At 41.8% G+C, this 18093-nt stretch overlaps 2 protein-coding genes and 1 long non-coding RNA gene across 9 annotated transcripts in view; 2 read left to right on the forward strand and 1 right to left on the reverse strand.

The window, feature by feature from the left end:
- Positions 1-64: 64 nt before the first annotated feature.
- Positions 65-4695, forward strand: CEP20 (centrosomal protein 20). 3 transcript variants are annotated; one of them, XM_052680116.1, is made up of 5 exons: positions 65-195; positions 579-776; positions 1514-1595; positions 2446-2585; positions 4308-4695. In XM_052680116.1, exons 1-5 carry the CDS (start codon positions 168-170, stop codon positions 4382-4384), a joined length of 525 nt encoding a protein of 174 aa, XP_052536076.1. In that variant the 5' UTR covers positions 65-167; the 3' UTR covers positions 4385-4695. The 3 variants fall into 3 exon arrangements, with proteins under 3 accessions (XP_052536076.1, XP_052536077.1, XP_052536075.1); XM_052680115.1 differs by having other exon boundaries at positions 66-195; positions 1511-1595; XM_052680117.1 differs by lacking the exon at positions 4308-4695 and having other exon boundaries at positions 1511-1633; positions 2446-2555.
- The window catches only part of LOC128079150 (uncharacterized), a 30703-nt gene continuing 15193 nt past the window's right edge, over positions 2584-18093 (reverse strand). For both annotated transcript variants that reach the window (XR_008205985.1, XR_008205984.1), the window contains one exon: positions 2584-4363. This is a non-coding gene — a long non-coding RNA (uncharacterized LOC128079150). The remainder of the gene's footprint in view (positions 4364-18093) is intronic.
- The window catches only part of MYH11 (myosin heavy chain 11), a 55860-nt gene continuing 47987 nt past the window's right edge, over positions 10221-18093 (forward strand). For all 4 annotated transcript variants that reach the window (XM_052680097.1, XM_052680098.1, XM_052680099.1 and 1 more), the window contains exons 1-2: positions 10221-10334; positions 16346-16704. In XM_052680097.1, the coding sequence (XP_052536057.1) occupies positions 16363-16704 (342 nt within the window). In that variant the 5' untranslated portion in view covers positions 10221-10334; positions 16346-16362. The remainder of the gene's footprint in view (positions 10335-16345; positions 16705-18093) is intronic.

Here is an 18093-nt window from a genome sequence, read left to right on the forward strand (position 1 = left end):
TCCGTCTCCCCTCTCACGTCACTCACTGCCCGCCGCGCAGCGCGATTGGTCGGTGGGCGCTGAGAGGCGGGGACAGCGGGCGCCCGTCGTTGCCCTCTGCGCCTGCGCAGTGTACGACAGGCAGCGGCCGTTTGTCGCATCCGGGTCAGCGCCGCGGCCGTAGGGCGATGGCGACCATAGCGGAGCTGAAAGCAGGTGGCGGCCGCGGGACGCCGAGCGGGCGGGAGCGCTGAGGGGCTGCGGACGCTCCTTGGGCTGTGGGCGGCCTCCGATCGCCCCGAGCGCTAACGGGGCTGCTGGCTGCTCGCCTCACGCAGGGCGTTGGGAGTAAGGGAGTGCCCTGAGCCTCACGCGCTCCGTTGTTCATTTGGAAACATTCCCCCACGTTTCCTTAACGCCTCCATCTGTAGGCGGTACCTGTCATACCTAAGAGTGCTGCTGTGTCACCCTGTGATCATCCACGGGTGTGGATATCTTCATTTCACCATGAGTGTCCGGGAATTGTGCTTGTATTGCGGGCGATGAATGCTGCTCGAGCACGTTTGGGGTTTATATTAACTGTGTTTTTATGGTAACAGTTTTAAAGGACACACTGGAAAAAAGAGGAGCCTTGGGGCAAATAAAAGCGAGGATCAGAGCTGAGGTGTTCAACGCGTTGGATGACCAGAGCGAACCGCGGCCGCCGCTGTCTCACGAGAACCTCCTGATCAATGAGCTGATCCGGGAATACCTGGAATTCAACAAGTACAAATACGCGGCGTCTGTGCTCACTGCAGGTACTGGAGCCGAGTTTGTGGTGGCACTGCTGCTGTAATTGGTATTCACTGCCTGGTTGAGTAACTCCTGAAACAGTGGGAACAAAGTGTGCAATCTGTGCAATCTTGGCTGACCCTGGAAACAAATAGGATACAAACACCCTCCTCATTAGTTGCAGTGTTATGCTGAATTATACCATTAGTTTTTAAGAAAATGTGTTCTTTGTTGCTTATCCTTGAAGTAAACAGCATTTACATTGACAGATCAGTTAATGCAAGAGCAAATAAGTTTGCTGGCAGCCTACTCAACCAAAACACCTTGCCAGACACGTGCTTTTGTTTTGAAAAATGTACATAAAAATAATAATAATGGGCATATAAAACGTATGTTGCGATTTCTGATTGGCTTTTGAGCAAAATTTTTAAAAATGAAAATCACACAAATCAACAAATTTGAGGAATAATTTAAACTAATGTATTAAAGTAGTTGATAGTCTGATTTGCAGCAGTTCAGGCACGTAAGCTGTCAGAGGTGTGATTATCAGTCCTCAGCTCAGATACAAACAAGGACATGAAGAATGCCCGCATTTTTTAACAACTGCAATTAATCATCATTGGATGTGCTAAAATGCTGACATTTGAGAGCTAAAGCATTTAACTGGTAGCTCTAATCTGTATTTAAAATTTAAAGTTCTGTAATTGTCCTTAGATGTGGTAATTACGTTTGCTGTATGAGTGTATGATCTATTTTCCAGAAGCTGGCCAGCCTGAAGTGCCCTTGGATAGACAGTTTCTTGTCAAGGAGCTGAACATCATTGAAGATGCAAATGGAAAATCAGTGTAAGCATTGATTTTGGAACGCACAATATACTCTGCAAGTATGTCTTCACAGTGTTTGTATAAATCACATATAAATGTTCTGTCACCAGCCCAATACCACTAGATCACACAACTGCTCTAAACATGTGGGATTCAAGTGCACAGTGTCAAACATGGAGCCATTTTCAATCATACTCTCAGCTAGCATTAAATTCTGTGAATCCTACAGAATATGTTCACAAGCTGTTTAATCGCATGCCTGAGTCTCTTACCACTTCAGTCTTCTTTTTAGTCAGAAGAAGAAAACATATTCTTTACACATTACCGAGCTGATATGCAAAGCAGTAAAAAGATTATTGCACTGTGAGATAAGATATAAATTCACAGTTCTGATGCAACTAGGTTTGATATCAAGGGTACAGAAGCATATTTAAACATGTGTAGTGGTGCCCTGTAGCTTGGGCCCACAGAATCTGACTCATGCTTAGTGAAAATCTAGTTTGAGATACATGGTGGTGCTAAAGCCAGTAGCCCACTGGTCACACGTTTAATTTGTATGGCAACACGGCTCTGTACTCATGCTTTGTACTCTGATTCTTTGCTTACAAGTGATCTAGAGTTCAGTTGAGAACATCCTTTAGTGCAAGCTATGGGAGAGGGGTTGTCTTCAGGGATGGCGTATGCCTGTTCTTATATAATTGCATTTACCATAATGAATTTTAAATAATTACTCTGAAGACATGTGAACATTCTTAGAAGTGAACGTTAAGGTGTAAGAACTTCTGAGGAGAAGCTGTTTGATTGTTTTTTTTTAAGTGCTTAGTAGTTAATATGTTTCATAGATGGCTTTTGTGATTTTTGCCTTGAGCAGACCTCTCTTATATGGAATTATATCGCATTTCTTACACCACGGTGAAGAAGAAAGTACCCAGAGTACTCTTCCAAAGGTGTCTTTGCTGAGTTATCCAAGGCAGAACTTTGCCAAACCATCTACTGAGAGGAATCAAACAGGTGGGTCTGACTATAGGGTCATCTTCACAGAACTTTTATTTGCGACGGGGTTTTCTGTGAGCTAGATTTGCTGATAGCTGCATGAACACGAGTGGACACAGGGTACTTCCTTCTCTGTACAAGGAATGTTTTGTACAGAAACCTTTTTTATAGAAAAAATTCTTCAGTAGGACATCGTTTGTATGCCAGAATACCATTAAGCCATCTGACCTGTCCATCCCTCTTGCTCATATATTCATTTAAGAATAGCTCTACTAGATCTAACTTCTGATTTCTAAAATGACCTCTTTATGTTCCTTTATTTAAATAAGTGCCCAACTTAGACAGCTTCTCAAGTCTTCTTCTCTTCTGTTGGTATGTTAATGCTATGTAATGTGTGCAAATCTGATTGCCTTCACAAATGGAAAGATAGATGGCTATTTTATTGGAATGGCTGTTTTATTTAGAAAGCAGGCATTCTTAAAAATAAGGGATAGCAAAATGTGTATAATTTTTTGCAGCATAACAGGTACTGCGAAGCTCTTGTTAATGTGTGGTAGCTGCAGCTGTCTGTTATAGTGAAGGGAAGCAGAGAAATCCAAATTGTTTAGCTTTATTCTTTTAATTCTTTTGGACCGTGAAAAACTGAAAACTCATTTAAATTTGACCTAACAAATTGTTTTCCCATTTTCATTAAACTGGCCAAACTGTACTTCCTTACACAACTACAGATCTGGAATGGGTCAGCTAGAGGCAGTCTTGGTCCACTGGCGATTTAAAACAGAAATTTTGACACAAATTCTTAGTAAGATAAATTAAATAGGGGAATATTCTCATCTGTCCTCATAATTTCCATAGAACATTCATAATGTTTGAGCAGCCAGTTCTGTGTACAGGAATAAATCTTTCTGAGGATCTAATTCACGTCCCACCAACTGCAGAAACTTAAGCTCCAACTTCACTGATCCATAGGGCACTGCTGAATCTTATTTCCCTTCGTGCTCTCTGCGTGGTTGCTGTTAATACTGCCTAAGCTACAAAATGAAAGGGACTGTTGGTCTTTTATTTTCCCTTTTAAGGAGTCTGTTTGGCATATTGCTTCACCTTCTGCTCTGTGGGATTTTGGGCTATTTAATATTATCAGCATAGTACTACCACCTATTCCTTTTGTATCCAGAAATTTGAAAAATTTTGAAGTCTAAGATATTACTGCAGTATCTAAAAAGCATAAGGGAAGAACTGAATAAACACCTTTCCTTAATACTGAATTGATGAAGATGATGTAGTTCCTCTTCTGCCAGTAGAGGGGGCTGAAGACATAGAATGTCAGTGCCAAAGCTGCTATAACTAATCTTTCTTGTTAGAAGATTCTTATTCCTATCAGAAATCAAGGTAATCAAGTGCATTCATATACTCAGCCTTCACAGTCTCATATTTAACATCTGTCTTGCTTTTCCTATTAGAAATTGTCCTTCTTGCTTATGTTGTTGAATGAATATTCAAATGAACTGGTACACAGGGGATGTCGATACAAGTTGCGGTCAGACGTTCCTGTCAGCTGACTTCATTAGAGCTGGGTTGAAGCAATCTGAGATCCAGTCTTTGGTCTTGCAGTTGGATGAAAAAACTCAGTTGTAAAATTGAGCTTGCTATGATGATATTCCACATCAAAGTTCTTATTAACAGTTGCATCTCTGGCTCTCCAAACGTGTGAAAACATTTATGCTTATTTTTCATTTTCAGATAGAATTCCAGAACCAGGAAGGATGGCTGGCACGAGCATTGAAGAGCCTCTTGTTCTGCAGAGCACGAAGAGATGATGTGATGATGTCTTTTATACGTTCACTTACCCTGCAAAGCTCTTGGAGAGTTAATTTATGAAATTCTTCATTATGTAAATTTTTCCATTGTGTCCAGTGGGACCATTTCCATTTGTGAGAGCTCCCCATGAGACAGGAAGACCAAGTCATTATTCCTGCCAGTGAAAAAATATTAGCAAAAAGGCATTCTTCCTCCAGAAGATACAAGGAAAACTGTATATAAAATCAGATTAGTCAAGCCTGTGTCTAGAATTAGGCCTAAAAAATATTTCCCTTATATTTTAAAATAAAAATTTACTAGATATTTATAATTTCTGCCCTTTTATTTTTATGTCTTCATGTACCTTTTCTGGTTTCTGAATATTTTTGGTCAGTTTTATTGTGTTGGTATTTGAAATAATTTTGGAATGATTTTTCTGTAAGAAGAAGCACCTGCTACTCTTAGATAAGTATGGGAAAATAAGTTTGAAAAGAAAATTGCAGTCCTTTGGAGGAATAGTTGTTTGAAGTTCTCTGGAAACAAGGACTATATTTATCTTTATGCCAGCAAACAAACAAGGGTAACTCTTTTCCATCTGGAGTTGCTATAAATTGTACAGTGTAACACTAAATAATGGGACGGGGGAGGAACTTTTGTTTTTTTCCCAAATGACATGAAAGTAAAGGCAGGAAGAGTTAAAAATGAAGTTGATGGTTAATTACTGATTCCCAGGAGTTTTTTTTAGCTGAGATATTTTCTGATAGAAGTAGACCTTGTAGTGGTACATAAAAATACCACGTAATCTATTTTTTAACAAATTCATGCATGTTAGTGTTTCCAGTGGTACTGAGAGTAGTTTTGTGTAATTGTTAAATAAATGGTACAGCAAACGTTTGGGGGAAAAAGAGAAGGAAGTTAATGTAAGTTTGCAAATGTTACTGAAAGGACCCGGAGTTGTGCAGTCTTTATGATGTTTTCCCTTAGTCTTTATTTCACCCAATTAGCATTGTAGGTATTTTTTCATTTTGATAAGTAGCCTAGGCTCTACTTTAATGTGAAACTGCAGAGAACAGCTATAGCTTTAAAGGAGGAGCTACTTTCATCCGTTTCAAGGCTCGGGAGTGAGCTGCTCCCCTGTGTGTGACTGGCAATGCTGATGGCTCCACATTTTCTTATTTATAAGTACGTCTCTCAGGACTGTTTCCAAGAGGAGAAGACGTGTGCAAATTTATCTTAATCAAATCTTTCAATCTTTGGTAGCTTTGCATGAATTATAACTGACACTTGGGTGAAACAAGCAAATTCGTGTATGCCCTCAATGTTTGCTATGTTACCACCACCACCACTAACACATTCAACCACTTAGATGGAGAGCCATCTGTATAAAACCTACATGGTATGCTGCCTTGCTGCTGGGGCTCTTTCCTGCCACACTGGTACAAATCAGTTTTCTCTCTTCATTCTTCTGTTTAATATTACAGCAGAAAAATAGTCTTTTAAGTTATTTATGAATGACTTTCATTTTGGAATAAGCTGGAAGTGCCTCTGTGGAGACTTGCAGAAATGAACTTTCACAGAGCATGGATATGATTGCTGTAGCCACAGAAACTCCTGAATTTTGAACTTTGGTTTTCCAGAGGTTGTTTGTCCATAACCTGTTTTTCTGTTTCTCATAACACAGTGGGTCAAAGTGTATTTGGAATTTAAATTGTCTTTTCAAGGGCAAGGAAAAGGCTCTGCTGAAAAACAGAAGCCACAACCTTCTATGCTATGCAAATCTGCCAGGGCAACCAAAGCCATTGTGTCTGCTTTCTATCTTCCCACCATAGATTGTACAGAAGCTGCTCAGGTGCCATGGAGCTGCCTGGAATTTTAGCTGCTGAAATTAGATACAATTTTTGTTCTCGTGAAAGAAGATAAGGGGAAGTTTGGTACTTGACCTTCCCCAGTAACACAGCTCAGCGTCCTCTTTGTCTCCACAGCCATGAAAGCAGAGGTTGTTACAAGGGTGTGCTTCAGTAAGCTTTGAGGTAAAGGTGTATATCTGAAATCTGAGTAGAAATTTGTTTAAAACAGAAAACTGAAAACCATTTTCTTCAGGAACTGCAGCTTCTGTCCATTGTCAAGATGGTGTGCTGGTACAGGAGCTGGAGTTGGTGCGTCTGCTTTGTTGTGCAACATGCATTTCACCTAATTGCCTTAATACCAACACATTGCAGATTTGGAGGTTTGGAATAATCTTATTCGAAAGTACAGTCATTGTACAAGCAAATTAAAATCAAATTAAAGTGTATTGTCCATGGCATTCATTTGTATAACGAAGCTTTGAAATATGTCTGTGAAAATATACTGGCCTAATTATTAATGTCTATCACTTGTCCCGAGAGAACCTGGAATCTGATCTTTCAAGATGTGGACATGCAGCGAGTTCTATGAGTGCTGGACTGCCTTTACTTGCTTAAGAAGAGGAGGTGCAAATTCTGCTTAAGAAGAGGAGGTACAAAATGGATTCTGTACAAAATGTACAAAACATTCCTTAGAAGTTTCAAGTAAGCGAGGCCGGTATTTAGATGAAAGTAATTCACAGTTGCAACTCCAGATTTTAGATGCAATTTACTTCTAGGTGAGCAAGGAAAAAAATTTTCTCAAACAACTTAAGAAGTTCTGTCTTGCTAAATTACAGACTGTAACATCTTGCACTGAGTGCCCTAATTCTTTCTACTGATACCAGAAAATGAGAAAAAAGATACAAGGATTTAGAAGTTCCACGTTTTTGGTGAGCTGAATGCATTTCTGAATTTTATCAGAGTTAGAACAATGTAAGTGACACTGTTATGCATGGGGGTTACATCAAAAGAGGCTGTTCTTCGTCTGCATGTGATATCAAAAGTGGAGGTGACAAGGAGCCAGCATGGTTTGGTGTGAATATCAGATCTGGAAAGCACTTTGGAAGAACTTGATCCATGAGTTCCAGAAAGATTCTTTAATACCAAATATTTGCTCTCCCCTAAATTTAGAGGAAACTGTGTGCATACTCCACAGTGCTGTTTTGGAGGGATTCGTTTCTGTTGTGCATGGCAGAACTTTTTCTGTAAGCTTTATCAACAAGCCCCAAGGATTCAGTTGCACTTTCCTTCCTGAGCACGCTCTGTATCAAGCTGAATTTTGGTATTAGTAGATTGGTTTTCCGGAGGATTGATTACCAGTTGGTGATCATGTTTAGGAAGAAAAAAAACCAAAAATATTTGCTCACTCTTGAAAAGATGCCCTTTCAGTAGCAGCCGATGAAGAACTGACATCTCTGCCTCACACACTTCACTTGACCTGAGTCCAGTACTAAGCACGTTTACCCTGAGCAGTTCCTGACTCCTTTGCCATGTCAGACTCCTCATGTCATTAACTGTTCTGGTTTGGATGCAGACTGCCTCTCCTGCTGCAAAACCACCACTCTGCTTCCCACTGCACGCCAGCTCAAAGAAATATAGTCAATTTTTAAGTGAAATCATTTCTAAACAAACAATTTGCTTTCTTGACATCAGTTAAGAACCTAACTTATCACCATGATGTATTCCTCCTGTCTGCAATTCAGGTTACACATGGTGAGGCAGCTGAAAGCTCATTTATTTCCCTCTGAAGCCCTCTTTTTTTCCAAGCACAACATTTACTGTGCAGATTCAGGAGACAGTTAAAGGATGGGCTTTATTATTTCTAGAAAAGTAAATTTTAAAAAGCTTGTTTTCTTATAACAAAAGCACTGTCCACGGGGACTCCACTGCATTCAGTCTGATGCACCTTCAGTTTAAGAAGTACCACAGCGACAGGGAAACTCCAACCGGGGTATTTATTAGTGTGTGTATTCTTATGCTGACTTGTAAAAGAAGGTTGAAACCAGGCTTACACTTATCACTTCCTACCCCACACAGCTCAAAAGTGCAACTGTTCCAGGCACAGCAGGAATATTTTTTTAAACTTTCCAGCTCGGTTTAATGTCACATCATACATCACCCTCCACCGCTGCCTCTTTAAACACACTACTTGGGCACCAAGCCTGCATGTGCACATGCAGTGGTTTGCGAACCAGCAGGAATAATTTCCACTCCTTTTTAAGCTACTATTAAAATGCATCTGGTTTTGTGAAACAGCTGGGTAGGTTTACAAGGAGCTTCTTAGGATAACTGTGATGAATGCCAAAAAGATCATGCTTTTCAGAGGATGCCCTTGCATTTCAGTATTTTCTGTTCATTACGTTCCTATGTAAAAGCTATGCTTGCAACAGAGAAACTGCAAAATGAATAGGGTGAACTCACAGTGAGGAGCTTTCTGCTAAGAAGGGCGAGCTTCTTCGATTGACATCTGGATATCATTTCTCCTGGCTTCATTCCAACCCAGTCAAACACACATGAGTCTCATCTGGACACGGCTTTGCTGGACTGCAGTGCAGTGCAGTGCAGCCCCCACCTCCTGAGGCAGACCCTCCGGTTTTATGCAAAGGCTGAAACCATGTAACTGCATGAGCAAATGGAGTGTTCACCAGCTTCTTATAATACAGCTGGAATTTCTGCAACGTGGTGGGGAAGGAGCCCTGATACTCTTCCACTCTCTCCTGTTTGCCCAGATTTGCTCATCACTGTCCAGTGTTGGAAACAGGGTCTGATGGTGCATATGGTCCATCACACCTGCAGGCACTGGTGCTTACACTGGAGTTTTCAGCCCAGCCTCCCCACGTAGGTATTTTCCTAGGATGCCAAGACCAATATGAGTCTCATCCATTTTCCCCAGCAGAGCATATTTTTTAGACACCACTGTTGTCAAGAGAAATTATTTCAGCCAGGACCGTGCTCTGATCCTTTGGGTATACACCATATTTAGTCTGTTGCTGAGAGGGGGATGTTTCGGTATTTTGTGTTTGGCATGTTGATGGGAATTCCTAGAGGATCCTACTTTCCCTTTTTGGGATGTCTCCATCCCCAGGTCTCTCTGCACAAGGCTGTTGGCTACTCGTGGCAGGAGGAGGGGGGGACAGCCAGGGACTGAAAGTTTCAGGGTTGTGAGGGAGGTTTGACGAGGAGCAGATCCCTCCCCAGCCCCAAGGCTGGTTTCACACTCCCTGTCCTCCTCTCCCCCCTCACACAGTGCTGCTGCCCACTCTTTCCACCACATCCCCATGGCTGTTCCCCCTCAGCTATTTATCACTTCTCTTCTTCCATTTATGGACAGAGGGAGGTATTCCTCATATATGAAAATGTATTTACGGTGCTTTCTTGGAAACTTTGCTGCATGCTGGCTGGCAAAAGAAACTTTGGCAAATCTGCTGGGAAACTGGGAAACATCCCTTGTACACCCCAGGAGCCAGGGAGGCTGACACCAGCCCCTGGTGCCCAGTGTCACGCAAACACGTGGAGACTCCAGAGCCACCCTTGCCACATCAGGAATGTCCCCCCCACATACACCAACCTGCCCCTCCACTCAGCTCCAAGAAAAGGCACTGAGGTAGGTAGGAATTCCCTGTGCCCCACAAGACCAGGGTCTGTCCTTTACCCTCAGCAGGGCAGAGAGGTAAGGATGCTGCCAAGGCAGGAAGGAGTTAAAAGGTCCATTTGCTTGGCCAAAGAGTTGCATCTCCAAGAACAAGCAAAAGCTCTGAACCTGAGGGCACCCCTCGAGGCCTTCCCAAAAGCAAGGGATTTCAGACTCACTTTGCTTTGCTGAAGGGCAGATGGGGGCAAGGGTAGTGGTCCTGGGCTGGGCCCTGTTGGCAATGAGCTGCTTGTCTGAGACCGGGTGTTTTAACCCAGGTACTGGGAGGATTTTCCAGCAGGACGTGGTTTGCAGGGCCCCTCCCCACTGGCAAGATTCTCCTCCTCTATATAGGGAGGCAGTGAAGGCTGCGAGGACTCGGACTGTCCCGGCTGGTGGCTGTACAGGTTCCTGACTCTCCAGTTCCCTCCCTGCTGCCCTACTCGGACAACTGTGAGTATGGGGAGGGGGGAGGAGGGGGCAGCACACCCTGCTGGGTCGGGGCTGGGTGCTGCCACGCTGGAATGGAGCGGGGCGCTGAGCTGAGCACGGTGCTACTTTGACACGAGTTGCAGTGAATAACCCTGCAGGTAGCACACAAAGCAGAAAGAGAAGCAGAGCTACCTATGCTCAAATGGCTGCTCCTGAGCTGAGTGCTGCTAATTGGGTTCTGCTTAAAATATGCTAGAGCAATGATGGTTTGTAAGCGTGCACAGACCAAGCTTGGTCCTTAGTTACTTCTAGCACTGCCACTGCCAGACGGAGCACTGGCTGCACTGAGCCTGCAGCAAGGTGCCGGCTTGCACCTTGTTATACTGCAGTGAATCACTGGGCATGGAAGACACCCACCAGATAAACTTTTGCAGTGCAATTCCTAAGCTGCTCAATGAACATATTACCAGATAGTATCATTCACCTGTCAGCTGGTTCTTTAAACAAGAAAAAAACACTCAAAGACTAGGAGAGGAAATCAAAACATTTTTGCAGAAGTACCTTGCTATTGAACATGTGCATTTTTAATATGCTGGAAATCAACTTGAAGTGAAGCTTATCTGATAGACTAATTTAAGTAATTTCAAATGCAACTTTCACAACTTTTTTTTTTTAAAGAAATAATAAAGAAACAAACTTCAACAAAATACTGCCAGTAAGTTAAGAAGACAGTAGATGGCATCACTGTCATCTGAGAAGTTATCTGGCTTCTTTCACATACATATATATACGTGTGTATGCATATAAATATATATATTTGTGTAGATATGGGAGAGGTGCACATGTGTTTATAAGGAAGAAGCAATTTGAGATATTTTAAATATAAGGAAAATCAGAAGTTTTCCATTATTATCTAGTATATATCTCTCAACGAAACCTTTCCTAACGTACAATTGTATGAAGGCAAGCCCAGCTCTTCCCCTCAAGGTTTGGCCCTGGCAGGCAGCTTGCAGGATGATGCAGAGCCTGGTCTGGCTTCCCAAGCCCCCAAAGCTCTCATTTCCCACTAACACAGAAACCAAAAGGACAAAGCCTCAGAGGGCAGAGCACTTGCCTAAGCAATCACTTCATTACTGCATGGTACTCCTCTGGCTATATTCGCTTAGATGTAAACAATGATTTTTATTATCTCATTTGCAATTGACATGCTAGTCCCTAAAAGGTATTTGTTTTGAATTTGTTATCATTACATTTTTGTGGAACAGTGAGTATTGAGGAGAACATCGCCTTATATGGTAGCGTGCATGGACGTATGCAGGGATCCAAACTCTTTATAACTCACTCAGAATTAATAGTTGCAAATCTGTTGGCTTTTCTTTTCGTATGTTAATTTTAGAAGAAGCAAAGAATGAGAGGTAGCTTTCCAACTTGTGCGCAGCCTGGTTAACATAGCGATTATTTATGAACTCTGATGCAGATCTGATTTACTTCATAGAGCGATATTTGGGGCTACTGGAAGTCGCTGGTATTTTCCCTATGAGGGAATCTATCCCCACATACTGGAATTCAAGTCTTTTTTCCTTTCTGCCCCCTTCTCTCCAGTTCATAACACAATAACCTGGCCCAATTTCTCCAAAGCAGCAGAAGAGCTGTCAAGTGTCCCATCAGTGATGTATTGACTTGCATTAAGGGAGGTGAGCACACCTGACAGGAGGGCAAGTCACTTTCAGACATGGATAGTGCATCAAAACCAGTCCTGTGAAATTACTGAAAATGCTCTCCCTTAAAAATACAGACTTCTGCTGTTGAGTAACTTTAAATGTACTGATGATAACCCCGTGTTAGATCAAATTGTCTGTGATGAGAGTGAGCATTTGAGGGATGGCCCCAGTGACCAAGGAAAGGCAGAAGGCCATCCAGAGGAGGGATGCCTCACAGTGCCTGTCATAAAGCTAAACTCTGGGGCGCCAGTCCAAAATGAACATCAGTTGATCAGGATTCACCCCTGGATTATTTTTATTTTTTCATTATTTCTCCCCATAACTTAGCTATGCTCAGCTGGGTGATTCAGTCAAGTACTGGAAAAATGAAAGGCAACCTGAAAAGACTTCCACAGAGTGACTGTACCTCAGGAGGTGCATTATGAGTCAAGAAGCAGGTTATGGCTACATCCTTCCATCAGAAACCACTATGAGAGCATGACTTGTTTTCTGAAAGTAATTCACGTGTGAATCCACTGTTTGGATCATTTTTCCCTGAACAGCCATGATAAGCTTTTATACTGACATTCACATCCTGCAGAGGAAGGGAGAAGTGCCCCTTATTGTCTCATTAGGATAACAGCAGTCCCTTTAAGCTCTGACCCAGGAGGCAATTCTGCTTAGCCAATAACCTTTTAATTAAAGAGCACTTCCTGGAAATATTTATACTTTGTCCTTGGAATAATATACTCAGGATAAACTAATTGTAAAAACAGCATTCAAATTCCATCACCGACATTATAAGGGAAAGAACAATGAAAATCAGCAGCAGGGCAGAAGAAGGAGGAATAGAAAATAAGTTATGGAAGTGTGCATGCCCCTGTGTTCGTGCATGTTAGGAGTTTGAACAAGCATAGCAGATTCATCCAGCTCTTGGTGTAATTTGGCACTTTTCTGAGGCAAAAAACCTTTATGTAAGTAATATTTTTTATCACTGCTTTTCCTTCTCCTTTCCTCAGGATAGCTCACTTCTGGGTACAGAACAGGCTTTGCTCTTGCCCTGAAGATCTGTGCTATCATCCTCCTGAAAGAACAGATGAGACCCTCATGCCGAGTTTGCACTGATATTTAATTTCCTTTTCTCTTAGCCAGCTCTATGGATGAAACTCAGGGGCTGGCCAAAGGGGCTGGCTCAGTTTTGCCTTCTCAGGGAGCATTCTCAATGGCCAGCCTTCCTCTGTTACCCAGTTTCCCAACATCAGTCATGCTGGACCAGTGCAGTACAGTATGGATCAAAGATGGACCTGCAGGCTTACTGCCAGTTTTGATTCAGAAAGCTTCAGCACCTCATTAGGACAGATCTGCCAGTGGTGCTCATCTTATGCACTTTCTATTTAGAAAACTTCACGTCATTACTATGCTTATTAATCTATAACAGAATTTCCTTTATACTACAGCTGTACTCAGCAACTACTCAAGCTTCATTCTCAGAGTCCAGATCATCATTCATGAAATCTTTTTAGTCAAATCAGTGTTTCTTCCTTGGTTCAGACTAAATATTCCCTATTTCTTGTAGAGAGTTTGTTCTCACCGTGTTTAAACTAATATCCTTGACTAATATCTTGACTATGAACAGTCAAGTACAGTACTGAGATCTGAACAAAAACTCATATTCCCAAGATTTGCAGTTCATTCCATCTCTTAGACTTTACAACCTCACCTAATTTTCAGAAAGATGAAATTTAAATACAAGGTACGAAACTTTTTATTCACAGGAAGCTCTGTGTTACCAGGAAAGAGCTTCCCTTGGTCCCTGAGCAACAAGAAAAGCAAAGAGCAGTTGAGTCATCCCCACTGATGGCATGCTTTGTAGCAGGCCAGCTGTTTTGTCTTTGGTTGAGTTTTTTAGGTGAATGGTCAGGACAGTTTCCACCATCATCACTTTTGGGCAGCCTCCAAGTAGCAGGATTTGATCCCATGAAACTCAGCTCTGCAATTCAGTGTAATTATCTGGTGTTTCTGATGGCAATATCAAATTCAATATGGATGTGCTGCTACTTGGAACTTACCCAAGGACATCTCAATCCAACCTTTTGGGGCAATTCCCTAGCTCTCTTCTCTGGGTCTAACCAAAATCCTCTCACCTCTCCACAGCATCTCCTTCCATGCTCCTGGGGCAATAGGGTGTCTCTGCTACTGCAACAGGAACAGAGGCTACGGCATCTCTGCTGCTCCCCTAACCCTGCTTCTGCAGCCCTGGGGATGGTTCCTCCATCCAGCTGCCTTCACCCTGCAGATGCCAGCTGGAAAGCTCTGCTGGAGAGAATACCATCTCCATTATTGGAACTGTGCAGCTCTACCAGCCCTCTTGGCAGCAAGGGAACATTTTCTGCTTTAATCCGCACAGAGGTCAAATAGTTTCCTCTTGCAGCTCTCTTCCAAAAATCCCTTGGGAGCCAGCAAAGGGCTACATCCTACAGAGCTTCCTCGCAGGGACTGAGGGCAAGGAACAGCATGCATGGCGAGTGGCGATGCACAGAACCAAGCCTGTTCACTTCTCATCCCACTTGCCCACCTCACCACATGCATTGAGCGCTCACAAGTGATTTGGGTGAACTTTCCTGCTGGAGTTTTTCCAGGTTAAGTGTCAGTAGAACATGTACATTTAGAGGAGAGCTGTTTTTTCTTTAGATGTGAGCCTTTTCAAGGGAGTTTAAAGAGGCAGGGCATCTTATTTCCACTGCATTTCACTGAGGTATCACCTAAATTATTTCATCACTTCTAGAATCCTAGATTTGTTTTTAAGGCTTTAGGCCACCTTCTGCACGATCCATACTTCTCTCTCAGACCTCTCACACACTTTGGCCTTGCAAAACAATTTTAATCTGTGGGAAGGTTTTGGGGACAAATATTTGGAAACCACTCTCTGATACTCCCAGAGTACAGGGCGTCCATTTGGCCTCGTACACAGAGCTTTGCAAATATCATTCTGCTTATGGGCTCATTGCTGACATCTTTAGCAGTCAGTTCTCCAAAGTCCCTCAAGACTTGTGTTTGTTTGAATATTGTAAGTGTTAAATTCACTCTCAATAAGGAAATGAAACAGCCTCCGTCTCCTGGAGATGTTTTTCTCAGCCACGCTCTTCCCCTCTCCCTAGAGCTGCCTTCCCTGCTCTGCTGCACAGCAGGTTTCCTGACTAGCACCACTTCTTTCCTACTCTGTAGCAAACTACAAGACTTCTGTTTACTCCTTTTCTCATTGAGTACTTAGGAATGCTCCAGCATTAATCAGCCCAGCTGCTGCAGCTACATCTTGATTTCCAATGGGAAAAAAAAAAAAAAAAAGCTGCTGCCTCCCTCCTGAACACAGTGCAAAACAGCCAGAACCCTCCCACGGCTCCCACCTTCAGAGCAGATACATCCAGCAACTTATCCATGTGCACAATGCTACATGCAACTGCACGACACATGCATCATCCTTCCAATCTGAGCATCACAGTTCAGGGTATCTAATAATTGACGTAACTTCAGAACTTGTTTTATTTTCTCCATTTCTTAAGTTGTAGATATTAACCCTTCATAAATGATCAGCTCTCACTGTATGAGCTACAGAAAGAGGATAACTCTAACTTACTTCTCTTCCACCAGCACTACTGATTACAGTGGCATTTTTTTCTTGAGTTTGCTTTCAAGTTTTTTCTTTTGATCTTCTCTTAATCTCGTTTCTTCTCCAAATGAAATGATATTAGAGCAATTGGGAATGGTCCTTAGCAAGAAAAAGTTTGTTTCTGTTCTTTCTGGAACACAACCTGGGAATTGTTCTTCTGTGAATTATTTCATTATTATGCTTGTATTTCAGCACGCACCCAACACTATTTCAGCAATGGTAACTTTTGAATATATCAAAGTTAAATTAACTTTGTGATGAATAAGAGATGAGGCTGGAAGAAGCTGTTCAGATGGTGCTCTTGCTGCAGTCCTGACAGTCTAATTGCATAAGTGCTAATTGTGTCTTACTTTTCTCTCCAATCTTCTGTACAAAGAATAAACAAAATGAGGGTAATTAGCTCAGGAGTCCTCACTTCTTTAATGTCCTAGAGATTTTGAGTTAGATGATTTCAGACACAGTAACAAAGGAGTGAGATCAGATATTTAAATATGATTCTCCAAGGTATTTAAACCCAACAGTATCTGTGTGGAAAAGTAAGATATGACCCAGGACTTGCAGTAATTAGGATCTACCACGTGGTAAAGATTTAGCAAAGACGTTTTGCTTGGAACACCTCCACATTTACTTCTCTTTTAAAGCAGAATATTTTGCCTCTTCAACAGGTAACAACTGAGTCAAAATGTCTCAAAAACCTCTCAGCGATGATGAGAAATTCCTCTTTGTGGACAAAAACTTCGTTAACAACCCTCTTGCCCAGGCTGACTGGTCAGCGAAGAAACTGGTTTGGGTTCCATCAGAGAAACATGGATTTGAAGCAGCAAGTATCAAGGAAGAGAAAGGGGATGAGGTGACAGTTGAACTGCAGGAAAATGGAAAGAAAGTGACACTGAGCAAGGATGATATCCAGAAGATGAACCCTCCCAAGTTCTCCAAAGTGGAGGACATGGCCGAGCTGACATGCCTCAATGAAGCTTCAGTGCTGCACAATCTAAGGGAGAGATACTTCTCAGGCTTAATTTATGTAAGTAGGTTTTATCTTGCATGCTACCATGTCCCATCACAAACAAAGCGGATCCCACCTGCTGTCTGGGATACAGTATTTGTGTATAACTTGGCATGCAAGTCTGTACCCCTCAGCAACAGGATCCTCAACCAAAAATGCATTTCGGTGATGTTTTTTTCTCCACGACTCTTCTGCTTTATTACTTTTTCCTCTTTATTCAACTAAATTAAAACACATAACGGGTTTCTTCCCCAAAGTTTGCTAATTATGAAATGATGTTATGGACTTGGAGAGCATCCTCTGATAGTTGAACAGCAGTCTGGCTGCTTTGAAAATCATGACTACAAGGGAAATCTGATCCAGTTTTCAGTCCATATGCCCCAACAGTAACTTCAAAAAAGAGCACATGGAAAAGCCAGGTTATGTAGTCTTTTCCCAGGCAAACTACCAATGAAATGCAATGGACAAGTTCTGGTTTGGTGGCTGCTTGAATAAAACCTTATGTTTGACCAAATGAAAAATCCCACTGTAATTCAATCAAGAGTGCTCATATCCTTCAAAGACAACATCTACTAGGGCTTTTTTTTTTCCCCTTTGTTGGTCAACTTACGGATTAGAGAAGCCTGGGTAAATTCTAATCTCTCTATGCTCATGTGATTCAGGGCCCAGATTTCTCTGCTTCCCATTTCACACAAGAGTGTTAACATAATCATGTTTTGTCATTAATAATCTGCATCAGTAGTCATCAAACTACACAATAAAAGAAGCAAGGAAATTTCCATGGGATTTAGCTGTTATCTTTGATGCTACATGGAGGATCCCCACGTTATGTTGTAGAGAAGTAACCAACAAATTCAATCCATGGAAATTTTACTTGCATGACAGACCACTAATGAGTGAAAGAAAGCACAGAGCTTAAGTAATGTGGTTTCAGAGGCAGGAATAGAGCTCTCTTTAATTTGAAGAATGCTAAATTGGAAGGTAGGAAATGAAGCAGAAAATAAAGATAGTTATATATAGTTAAACAAAAAAAAACCAACATTTAATTGTTATGCATAACTTGATAGAGCTAAAGCTGAAGATCTTTCCTTCAGGAATCTATTAAATGCATGTCATCAAGATGCCTGAAAGATGCCTAAATGCTCTCAGCATTTAGATTTATTAGATTCTATGCCCACAGGTGAACAGAGGGAGCTGTGTGTTATTATAATACTAGAGCTCAAAATGTTGTTTACTACAATGGAATTTGTCTGAAAATGTTGCAAGATTTAAAAGGAATTACTACAAGTATAGATGGATAAAATGAGAAGGAGGTGTTTTTGTTTGCTTGTTTTGTCTGTTTTTTAGGAAAAAAAAAAAAAAAGACCAGATGTTTCAGGACTTCCTGTTGATTTACTTTGAGGAGTT

Source organism: Tympanuchus pallidicinctus, unplaced genomic scaffold (genome assembly GCF_026119805.1).
Source record: "Tympanuchus pallidicinctus isolate F22 unplaced genomic scaffold, pur_lepc_1.0 scaffold18, whole genome shotgun sequence".
NCBI lineage: Eukaryota > Metazoa > Chordata > Aves > Galliformes > Phasianidae > Tympanuchus > Tympanuchus pallidicinctus.

What these genes read in the sequence shown, in the direction of transcription:
- CEP20 (XM_052680115.1), top strand. Translation starts at nt 168, where the DNA reads ATGGCGACCATAGCGGAGCTGAAAGCAG. An exon ending in CATAGCGGAGCTGAAAGCAG is followed by an intron (nt 196 to 578) that starts GTGGCGGCCGCG and finishes TTATGGTAACAG; the next exon opens with TTTTAAAGGACACACTGGAA. An exon ending in GGCGTCTGTGCTCACTGCAG is followed by an intron (nt 777 to 1,510) that starts GTACTGGAGCCG and finishes TCTATTTTCCAG; the next exon opens with AAGCTGGCCAGCCTGAAGTG.